General features: G+C 43.0%; 1 protein-coding gene across 2 annotated transcripts; it reads left to right on the forward strand.

The window, feature by feature from the left end:
• The first annotated feature begins 272 nt into the window (after positions 1–272).
• Positions 273–12168, forward strand: LOC123082449 (homeobox protein knotted-1-like 4). Of its 2 annotated transcripts, XM_044504777.1 has the most exons (5): positions 273–497; positions 593–706; positions 7704–7815; positions 11453–11712; positions 11852–12168. In XM_044504777.1, the coding sequence occupies exons 1-5, from the start codon at positions 309–311 to the stop codon at positions 12086–12088; spliced, it is 912 nt and encodes a 303-aa protein (XP_044360712.1). In that variant the 5' UTR covers positions 273–308; the 3' UTR covers positions 12089–12168. The 2 variants fall into 2 exon arrangements, with proteins under 2 accessions (XP_044360712.1, XP_044360711.1); XM_044504776.1 differs by lacking the exons at positions 273–497; positions 593–706 and adding an exon at positions 7486–7593.
• The last annotated feature ends 326 nt before the right edge of the window (positions 12169–12494 follow it).

Genomic DNA, 12494 nt, shown 5'->3' on the forward strand with positions numbered 1-12494 from the left:
TTCATGAACAGCGCACTAACAGCGACTATATATGTTGTCCCCTTTGATTATTGGACCCTTTTCCTCCTCACATATGACTGTCCAGCTACTGTGCTTTCCGGACAGTAACTGCAAACCAGACGCACGCACACAAATCAATCCAGAATTTAAGGCAACAAAATAGAAAACTCCCATTTGCCCTAAATAGGCCTCCTCGGACGATTAGACCTCGCCGGCCGAGTCACCAGCCGGACAACCAACTCATGGATCGGCTCCCTCTTCCTGGGGGCGGCCCCAGAGCCGCAGCCAATACCCCTTTCTTCGTCGCGATGGATCAGTACGCCGCATCCACATCAGCTTCACCACCGGAAAAGGCGCCGGCGGCAGCAGCGCTCCCGGCCCCGGAACACTGTGGAAAGTCCAGCTACAACAAGAGATCATCTGACACGATCAAGGCCAAGATCATGTCGCATCCTCTCTATCCGGCTCTGCTCGGAGCCTTCATAGACTGCCGGAAAGTACGTACTGTATATATATATATATAGACCAGCACAGCTTGTATCTTTGCTGCCCTGCTGTTTCTTATTTTGTTATTTTTCCTCTGCCTAATAAGGTCGGAGCGCCGCCGGAAGTCGTTGGTCGGCTCTCCTCCCTTGTCGACGAGCTCCGGCCAAATTCAGCCGGCATGCAGGAACAGCCGGCGGACCCAGAGCTCGACCAGTTCATGGTAACAAGTATTACATGATTAGTTTAGCTAGCTGGAGCATAATTATTTGCATACATGGATCTAGCTAGCGATATGCTTTTGTGTGTGTGTGTGTGCAGCAGACCTACCGTGATATGCTGGTGATGTACAGTCAGGAGCTCACGAGGCAAATCCAAGAAGCCAATCAGTTCTTGAGGAGCGCCGAGGCCCATATCGACTCGTTTGCACCAGGTGCGTGCATGCTTAATTAATTACACCAAGTTATTTTTGCGGGCTTGTCTTTCTAGGATTGGGATAATGCCAAGACTGTTGCAGCCTTGCGGTTTCCTATACTTTATTTGTCATATTTGTTTTTTGCGGCAATACTTTTTGTATGGGAACTTTCCATCTATTCATCGCCAATCATTTTACTACAATGAACACAAGAAATAATAAGAATATATCGAGACTCGAAAACCATCTAGTGATGACTACAAGCATTGAAGCAAGCCGAAGGCACGCCGCCGTCTATTTGTCATCATCTATGAAAGAAAACAAGTGTCAGTGTAGCGTACCATGTGGTGTGTATAATTCCCGAACCTCTAGCTTAATTAGGACTCTTAAATGTCTTGAAGTGGTAAACTTTTATCGATAAGAAGGGAATTTGAGGCCAACATGGTATCAAGTTGTCTGTGTGCATCTTGTGATCCAGGGGCCGTGGTTCTCCCCTTATAAAAAACATGGCAAAGGTGATATAACCGCAAGAAGTATAAACTCGATCTCAACATTGCAAGATGCGCACAGCCCCATCAAGTCGACAATCCCTCAAAAAATAACAGTGTCATCGTCTGACACAAAAAAGATGAAGAATGTCTTAGGACGCTGGGGTAAACAACTTGCACCCAAGCCATACACTAAACCGGCATTCATGTGGGGTAAACACCTCTTTGATTAGGGATGTAAATATGTGACCCTCAGGGTTCCTCTTCTTAGCTCAACCAAATGTACTTAATTTATAAAAGTGGGATGACTTCTGAAAATTTAGTTTATTTAGATGAACTAAAGAGGGCCAGAGAATGCTCTAAAGGGTACCAATTTGTACCCCTATCCCTGATCATCTGCTCACACCGCATACATGCTAGTTTGAACAACTTCATGTGCTCCGACCGCTGAAGCATAAACTATTTATGGAACCAACACGTAAATGAGTGTACAACGTGCAAAGGAGTACAAGTCTTCTTTTTGTCAAGAACCATATCGCTCTTGGATAGCAAAAGAACCCAACATAAGACACCGCCCCCATCAAGATATGAGAGGAAAGCTTCTTATTGATACCTACAACTAGGTGTCAAAATAGTATGCACATTACAATATGGATGTATATTTAAGGTCACCATGACTATAGACCAAACAACTCGAGCGAACTTGTATTCTGGTCACAATAAAAGACCAGAGTTTAGTGAACAATATATATAGGCACCTTTAGGGTAGAAAATGCGATTGTACATGTACTTAAGATACTGAGCTCCCTAGGGATGCTAGCTTCTGGTGTGCCGGGGCTTAAAGGGTCATTGATGGGACCAGTAATAAGGGAGTGAATCAATATATGTGTGTGATGTTTATGTTTACTTCGAGGTGAACGTGTGACGCCCATATGTTAATTTATGTGCTACGTGTAATAACGGCACACCCACACACAGAACAATTTAGTATACCTCGCACACCAGACACCCTATCTCGCCAACAAACAAAAAACACAAATGTAATTAAAAGCGCGCCTACCTCGGATGAAACACACAATAGTATTAATGAAGCAACTAGCCGTAACAGGCTGGAAAGAAAAACTTGACTCAAGACTGAAGAATGGTGTGGGAAAACATGCATTGCCCTCTGGTGGTTATAGAAACATGTAACTACCAAATTTTCATTGGATACAAAACCCACTACCACTAACACCTCTTGAGTTAGCAAGAAGTATTTCTAGTCAACTTAGGAACATATATGCCCCCAAGTTTTATTTATTTACCATAGCTATGTATGAAGCCACTGCTGAACCGGGCATAATCAAGCTATAAGATTTGCCACCTCAGTTTTTTTATGAGTTTGGGAGAGAGAAGAGGAGTGGATTGTAAACCTATAGCGGGCTGCAACATGGACTCCAATACACTTTGCCAGAAACAAGATGGGTAAGACATTAGTGACATAATATGTAGAGCTAGCGTCTACCATATGGATATGCTTTTAGATTGACTATATATATGATGTGGTGAAATAGAGCATTAGCCTTGGGAAAATACACATGAGATCCTGGGTGCTCCACACCCCTGTACAAATATGAAACATAAAAGAATACCAATTATTTTAAAAAATCTGAAATTTAGGGATATCAAACCTGGGTTCTCAATCTACTCCCGTGTGAAGTTCCGTGAAAAAATACTAGTAAACGTATCCATGGCAAATGAAATACTGTCCGAACAAAAATACACCCAGACAGTTTTTTTATACATAGGAAATTTATCTTTTTTACCACGAATACGCTTCCTGTTATTTTTTTCACAAAATTTCACACGGGAGTAGATCAGGAACCTAGGTTTGATATCCCAAAATCCCAGTTTTTTAATATTTTTTAAATGTAATGTTATTATAGGGGTGTGGAGCATCCGGGTGCTACAAATCCGCTTCCATTAGCCTTGCTCTTAGAGCTAGGTTCATATACACCCCCTTCGTTTCAGTATACAAAACGTGTTGTTATTTTCAAAAGCCAAACATTTCTATGTTTGATCAAGTTTATAGAATGATCATATTAGCATCTACAATATCAAATAAAGAAAATATAAATATATTTATGGTGAATCTAATGATACTGATTTGACGTTGTAGATATTGCAAATCAAACACAAAAACTTAGTTGTCCCAAATCTTGATTGCTAGCTAGATGTTCCATTATGAGAGTAAAAGCAAAAAAGGACATGAGGCGTACTGTATGAGACACCCGTTGCCTTTTTCTTGGAAAAGAGAAGCATGGAGGCACATGCATGCTGAAACGGCCCGTACGGCCACATGGCAAAGCAACTGCTAGCCAGCTACCCCGCTACCCCGCTACTGTACAGGGACGGGGTCGGGCTTGCCCTGGCGTTGCTGTACGGCCGTTCCATTCCACGGGGACATGGACAGCTTCACCGCGAAGCACACCTCGGCCGGAGTGACGGGGGAGGGAGGACAGCCACAACCTATTTAACACGGCCAGCGACCCGGGAACGAACGGTTTCTCTAACAAAAAAAAGGAACCATTGCACGGGCAGAGCAGGGACCAGCTGCCTGCTAGCCGAAGGAGCGCCCTGCCTGCCGGCCTGCCTGCCTTATTTGTGGCGCGACGCCGACATCACAAGATGAACGCTACGCGGCCTCCTTCCAACCGTGACCCAACGAATGATTGGTCCGCGATGCATCTTGGTAGGCAAGGAAGAAAGCCACGTGTCGAACTGTGAGCCCCTTGTAAACATGCTTCATATACTTGATGACATCCGTCCAAAAGGCTAGAGCTTCTCTGAATTAAAGGATCTTTTATACCAGGGTAATTTTGTTTTTGCCTCCGAGGGAGAGTACGGACGGAAATCTGCTGCACCCTCAATATGTATGTGCGGTGAATGATTTTAATACAAATATGGCAAATCATAACATACGATGCGATGTTATATACTCATATAGACAATTTGTCAATGTATGCATAGGTCGAGATCCGTCTGCAAATATCTATAGCTAATACTCTGTCTGGAGACAAGAAAACCCGTCATGTATCCCCAAGGGGAGAGAAGATTCTACACAACTAATGCTACAAACCCATACTCCAGAGGTGGATTCCTCGCACATCATCATGAGAGCATCAAGGGTCGGTCAAGATGATGAAGGTGTTGATTTCCTCCTCCAGCAGAGTAGCGGAATAGGGCTTGAGATTGGATTGTCTCGAAACACAAAGGGACATCGGTAGAAAAATAGACCATAAATTTATCTAGAGTTTTCAACGACATATAAAGCAAACGAAGAAGACCAAGGAGCGGAGACATGTGTGGGCCCCACGTGCCTAAGCCATGCGCCCAAGCCCTCGGGCATGTGGGCCCGGGGGAGCCTCCCTCCAGATGGCTTTCTGTCGCAAGCCTCATTTTAGCTTAGAACTCATCTCTGAATTTTCTCAAATCTGCCGCATGAAAATACTTAAAATAAATAGAAAACACTATAAAGCAACAACTGGCACTTTATCAATATATTCATCCAAATAAAAGGTAAAACTTTGCATATCGATATCCCCTACAACTTTTGTAAGTGCCTGCCAATAAGTAGTTGTTCTTTCCAAAATAGATGGTTCTAGGTGATGTACTATTTTACTAGCATGGGGTAGAAGACGTTCCAAAGACCTATCTTCAAGCACATCACCCAGTTGTTGGCAAGCAAAACTATTGGATAAAGAAAATAATTCCATATACCCCTCCCCCCCCCCCCCCCCCCCTAATCAAAACTTCTTATGCTCAAACTTGTTGGGAAGCATTACTATTGGATAGAGAAAATAATTACATGATAAAATAAAAATATTTACGCTATTTATATTTCATGGAAGTGTAGAAAAGTAAACTAATATAAATAAAAAAACAAAGTTACCACCACCACGAGGTGCCGACGCATGGCTATAGATGGGCTTTGCTTCGCACAACAAAGTGGTGATAGAGACAAACTGCATCACATTTAGGATTGTGGTCGGGGGGTATATATAAGCTACCTCCTCGAAAGAGGGTACAAAGACTGCCTATAGGGCCCACATGACCAGGCATTGCGACCAAAGGAGAGGGCCACACGGAGTCCACCGGCCTCCCGTATGATCCATCTTCAATAGGTGCAATGTTCTTTGATGTTATATTTTGGGGTTCAAAGTTTCCAACAATTACATGCACAGAAACATGCATCTGGCCTATCCATCACTTTGTCAATATAGTCAAGATAAAGTTTCTTTTTTGTTTTGCTAAGAAAATGATATGGATTATTTTAAAATTATATATGTCTAGGACACATATATAACCGCCCCTAAAGAATTGTATAAATTACCAACACTGCGAATTGTGTACATATTGTAAAAGGTAATAGTAATGTTTCAACTGACTCTAATACTTTTATTGCGTTCCAACATTGTAACCTATCTATAGCATGAGATAAGCATTGATGTGGCAAGGAATAACATGTTTAAATCAGGTGTAACATATACTTTTCATCTGTAGTTCAACAAATAATTAATATGTGGACTTATGAAAACTCATATAAGATTTGTCTAAGTGCAAAAATGTTGAACAATTAACTGTGATTTCTTTTTGATATACAAAGTTCTACCGGTTGATGTGTTTTGGTACAGTTAAGGAGGTTGTGGTGGCCGCCTAGGGTAGATCGGGAGGAGCGCGTCCCCTGGTCAGCACGTGGCTGGCCACGTGCTGGAATGCTGGTCCAACAAATAATTAATATGCACACCTAAAAGAGTAATGTGAGATATGTCTCACTGCTATAATGTTGAACCACCAGGTGTGATTTGTTTTCTGACATATGAAATTCTACTGGTTATGATATACTACCTCTGATCCAAATTAATTGACACAACATCTATACAATTTTCATTTTATATTTTATAGAGGCCGCCTCAATTAATTCGAACCGAACAGAGTATATATTTTGGTACGGTTGTGAAGATTGAACGGATGTGATCATTTTAGGTATAACTATGTGGATCCGAGGAATCTTATTTATTTAGGCACCACTATATCGATCTGGTACAATCATGTAATCCCCCGTCCCATGATACAAATGACTCCTACAATATGTTTAGAATCTACCAATAAAGTGATGGTCCACCAGATCGATGACCGAACATTTTTCTTTTCTTTTTTAGGAACCTCTAACACATCTCTTTCATTGTATAGTACTCCCTCTGTCTGAAAATACTTGTCAGATAAACGGGTATATCTAGAGGTATTTTCGTTCTACATACATCCATTTTATCCATTTTCCAACAAGTATTTTCGCATGGAGGAAGTATATTTAAGATTGGAATATATGATTTCATGAATGTTTTTTTTTCAAATGTGTGATATACTGTAAAAGGTCCTCGTGAAATTGCGATTTTGCATAATTAGCTCATACCTTTTCTGCTTGCTCACGACAGTGCAACTGTACACTTCATGAACAGCGCACTTAACAGCGACCATGTTGTTCCCTTCGATTATTGGACTCTTTTCCTCCTCGCATATGACTGTCCAGCTACTGTGCTTCCCGGACAGTAACTGCAAACCAGACGCACGCTCACAAATCAATCCAGAATTTAAGGCAACTAAATAGACAACTTCCATTTGCCCTAAATAGGCTTCCTCCGACCACTAGACCTCGCCGGCCGAGTCATTAATTAGCCGGACAAACCAACGCATGCATGGATCAGCCCCCTCTTCTTGGGAGCGGCCCCAGAGCCGCAGCCATTACCCGCAATGGTTCAGCTCCCTCCTTCGTCGCAATGCATCAGCACGCAGCCTCTACAACAACTTCACCACCGGAAAAGGCGCCGGCGGCGACACCATTCCGGGCCTCGGAACACTGTGGAGAGTCTAGCCACAACAGGAGATCATCTGACATGATCAAGGCCAAGATCATGTCCCACCCTCTCTATCCGGCTCTCCTCGGAGCCTTTATTGACTGCCGGAAAGTAGGTGCCATTCCAATTTGACATTAGACAACTCGTATCTTGCTGCCCTGCTGTCTCTTATTTGGTTATTTTTCCTCTGCCCAATAAGGTCGGAGCGCCGCCGGAAGTCGTCGGTCGGCTCTCCTCCCTCGTCGACGAGCTCCGGCCAAATTCAGCCGGCATCCAGGAACAGCCGGCGGACCCAGAGCTCGACCAGTTCATGGTAACAAGTATTACATGATTAGTTTAGCTAGCTGGAGCTTAATTATTTGCATACATGGACCTAACGATATATATGCTTTTGTGTGTGTGTGTGTGTGTGTGTCTGTGCAGGAGACCTACCGTGATATGCTGGTGATGTACAGTGAGGAGCTCACGAGGCAAATCCAAGAAGCCAATCAGTTCTTGAGGAGCGCCGAGGCCCATATCGACTCGTTTGCACTAGGTGCGTGTGCATGCTTAATTATACTAGTAAGTTATTTTTGCAGGCTTGTCTTTGGGAGTTTGGGATGATGCCAAGACTATTGCAGCCTTGCGGGCATCCTATACTTATTTGTCATCTTTGTTTTTTGCGGGAATACTTTTTTTATAGGAACTTTTGATCTATTCATTTTCAATCATAATAGTACAACGAACACACGAAATAATAAAAATTATATCCAGATTCATAGACCACCTAGCGACGACTACAAGCATTGAAGCAAGCCGAAGACGCGTCGTCGTCTATTTGTCATCATCTATGAAAGAAAACAAGTGCCAGTGTAGCGTACCATGTGGTGTTTATAATTCCCAAACCTCTAGCCTAATTAGGACTCTTAAATGTCTTGAATTGGTAAACTTTTATCGATAAGAAGGGACTTTGAGGCCAACATGGTATCAAGGTTGTTTGTGTGCATCTTGTGATCCAAAGGCCGTGGTTCTCCCCTTATAAAAAAACATGGGAAAGATGATATAACCGCAAGGAGTATAAACTCGATCTCAACATAGCAAAGATGTGCACAACCCTATCAAGTCGACAATCCCCCAAAAAATAACAGTGTCATAGTCTAACATAAAAAAGATGAAGAATGTCTTAGGGCGCTGGGGTAAACAACTTGCACCCAAGCCATACACTAAACCAGCATTCATGTGGGGTAAACACCTCTCTGATTAGGGATGTAAATTTGTGACCCTCAGGGTTCCCTCCGACTCTTCTTAGCTCAACCAAATGTACTAAATTTATAAAAGTGGGGTGACTTCTGAAAATTTAGTTTATTTAGTTCAACTAAAGAGGGCCAGAGAATGCTCTAAAGGGTACCAATTTGCACCCCTATCCCTGATCATCTGCTCACACCGCATACATGCTACTCCCTCCGTCCGGGTTTATTAGGCCTCTTGCATCACAAGCATGTCCCCTTTTATAAGGCCCCGCATTGGAAAGGTGCATGCATGCAATCATTTCATTGGTTGCATTGAAAGCGATTGTTGTTGGTGTCATGGCTGGAAAATTAATACACTTCATGCGTGCTTTTTCATTGGCTGCATGCATGTGAGAGAGTGCATTGGGAGTGGAATGGAGGAATTAATGTGAGCAAATTACTATGTGTCTTGGTCTAAGAGAAGTTGTCTTTAGGTCTAATAAACTCGGACGGAGGGAGTAATTTGAACAACTTCATGTGCTCCGACCGCTGAAGCATAGACCATTCATGAAACCAACACGTAAATGAGTGTATAACCTGCAAAGGAGTACAAGTCTTCTTTTTGTCAAAAATCATATCGTTCTTGGATAGCGAAAGAACCCAACATAAGGCACCACCCCCATCAAGATATGAGAGGAAAGCTTCTTATTGATACCCACAACCAGGTGTCAAAAATATTATGCACATTACAATATGGATGTATATTTAAGGTCACCATGACTATAGACCAAACAACTCAAGCGGACTTGTATTCTGGTCACAATAAAAGACCAGAGTTTAGTAAAATAATATACATAGGCACCTTTAGGGTTGAAATATGCAATTGTACATGTACTTAAGATACTAAGCTCCCTAGGGATGCTAGCTTCTGGTGTCGGGGCTTAAGGGGTCATTGATGGGACCAGTAATAAGGGAGTGAATCAATATATGTGTGCTACGTTAATGTTTACTTCAAGATGAACGTGTGACGCCCATATGTTAATTTATGTGTTACGTGTAATAACGGCACACCCACACATAGAACAATTTAGTATACCTCGCACACCAGACACCCTATCTCGTCAACAAACAAAAAACGCAAATGTAATTAAAAGCCCGCCTACCTCGGATGAAACACACAATATTAATGAACCAACCAGCCGTAACAGGCTGGAAAGAAAAACTTAACTCATGACTGAAGAACGGTGCGGCAAAACACGCATTGCCCTCTGGTGGTTATAGAAACATGTAACTACCAAATTTTCATTAGATACAAAACCCACTACCACTAACACCTCTTGAGTTAGCAAGAAGTATTTCTAGTCAACTTAGGAACATATATGCCCCCAAGTTTTATTTATTTACCATAGCTATGTATGAAGCCACTGCTGAACCGGGCATAATCAAGCTATAAGATTTGCCACCTCAGTTTTTTTATGAGTTTGGGAGAGAGAAGAGGAGTGGATTGTAAACCTATAGCGGGCTGCAACATGGACTCCAATACACTTTGCCAGAAACAAGATGGGTAAGACATTAGTGACATAATATGTAGAGCTAGCGTCTACCATATGGATATGCTTTTAGATTGACTATATATATATGATGTGGCGAAATAGAGCATTAGCCTTGGGAAAATACACAGGAGATCCTGGGTGCTCCACACCCCTGTACAAATATGAAACATAAAAGAATACCAATTATTTAAAAAAAATCTGAAATTTAGGGATATCAAACCTGGGTTCTCAATCTACTTCCGTGTGAAGTTCCGTGAAAAAATACTAGTAAACGTATCCATGGCAAATGAAATACTGTCCGAACAAAAATACACCCAAACAGTTTTTTTATACATAGGAAATTTATCTTTTTTACCACGAATACGCTTCCTGTTATTTTTTTCACAAAATTTCACACGGGAGTAGATCAGGAACCTAGGTTTGATATCCCAAAATCCCAGTTTTTTAATATTTTTTAAATGTAATGTTATTATAGGGGTGTGAAGCATCCGGGTGCTACAAATCTGCTTCCATTAGTCTTGCTCTTAGAGCTAGGTTCATATATACCCCCTTTGTTTCAGTATACAAAACGTGTTGTTATATTCAAAAGCCAAACATTTGTATGTTTGATCAGGTTTATAGAATGGTCATATTAGCATCTACAATATCAAATAAAGAAAAAATAAATATATTTATGGTGGATCTAATGATACTGATATGACGTTGTAGATATTGCAAATCAAACACAAAAACTTAGTTGTCCCAAATCTTGATTGCTAGCTAGATGCTCCATTATGAGAGTAAAAGCAAAAAGGCGTACTGTATGAGACACCCGTTGCCTTGTCTTGGAAAAGAGAAGCATGGAGATGAAGGCACATGCATGCTGAAACGGCCCGTATGGCCACATGGCAAAGCAACTGCTGGCCAGCTACCACGCAGAGACGCCCATTGATGCATATGCACATGTCAGCCTTGGCGCTGCATGCATGCGGTTGCGATCTCGCCACGCATACATGATAGTACATGCATGGGCATGTGCTCGTCTGGCTGAAATGTTCTCTGCCTCCGTTGGCCGTACCGCCCGATTATTATCCAACTTTTTGTGCCTGCATGACTGCATAGGATCAATTAGCTTGATCTGAAAGAGACCATGGTCAGTTCGATATTGGATGGTGTGGTGGTGGTGGACTGGTGGTGGGGCGTGCTACCATGCATGTTCTGTGGTGATCTGGTGGTTACATTACATGTGCAGCTAGCCAGCAGCCGATCGATCGACGATAGCAAAAGCAAACCGATCGATCTAGTGATAATATTTGCGTCAATTTATAGCACACTATCTTTCTAGCTAACGTTGGCTCGTTAGATGAAACTACTAATTACTGACCTATATATGTCTTTGGTTATTTGCTGGATCGTTGCCGTGTGTCTTAAGCAACTGGCGACAACAACGACGAGTGCGGGGGTTCTTCTTCTGAAGATGAGCAGGAGACCTGCGACGTCGCCGGCCTGCCTTCCGGCAAGGGCAAGCAGCTGAAGAGCCAGCCCCTGGACAAGTACAGCGGCTACCTGAGAGGCCTCTGGAGGGAGCTCTCCGGGAAGAAGAAGAAGAAGAAGAGCGGGAGGCTGCCGAGGGAGGCGCGCCAGAGGCTCCTGCACTGGTGGCAGCTGCACCAGGGATGGCCCTACCCATCGGTACGTGCTTGGCTACGTACTTTGGGTTCATGCATGCATGCATGCATGCATACATGGAGATCGTTACGTACTCCTATCTTGGTTTTTGAGCTTCGTACTGATAGCTAATGGCGACATACGTAACGTGCATGCGTTCCAGGAACCGGAGAAGCAGGCGTTGGCTGAGTCGACGGGGCTCGACACGAGGCAGATCAACAACTGGTTCATCAACCAGAGGAAGCGGCACTGGAGGCAGGCGCCGCCGGCGACGAGTAGCAGGTTGCAGCATATCAACGCCGGTGCTTCCAGCAGCAGCTCTCCTGCCGTCCTTGGGATGGAAGGCCAGCACTTCACCGGACGGAGTGGGTATCCCGACGGTGGTCCGTTGAGACTCTGATCAGTGGGCATATACCATCGTATTCCACACACGTCCAGACGTGCCTGCGGTAGATTTGATTTATTGCAGAGTGAAGTTCATGATAGAGCGTAAACGTGATCAACTCAACAATAATTTTTCCAACCATAACTATAGTTAAATAATGAGGCCGGTATAAGCCATCATGCCCAGCTAGGTGTAAAAGAATGTATATTGGGCGGGGCCGGAATGGGCCAGGCCAAGTGAAAACACTTCATTCCTTCTCTCAAGGCTAATTTATGTGAATTGACAGAATAGAGAGATTGTCTAAAAAGAGAAATAATTGAGCGCGCGCGAGAGAGACACACACACACAGAGAGAGAGAGATTGAAACGGTTTATTAAAAATAAAATGGATTTTATGTTGTGCAATTTTTTAATAGGCCACA

Source organism: Triticum aestivum, chromosome 4A (genome assembly GCF_018294505.1).
Source record: "Triticum aestivum cultivar Chinese Spring chromosome 4A, IWGSC CS RefSeq v2.1, whole genome shotgun sequence".
In the NCBI taxonomy this organism is placed as follows: domain Eukaryota; kingdom Viridiplantae; phylum Streptophyta; class Magnoliopsida; order Poales; family Poaceae; genus Triticum; species Triticum aestivum.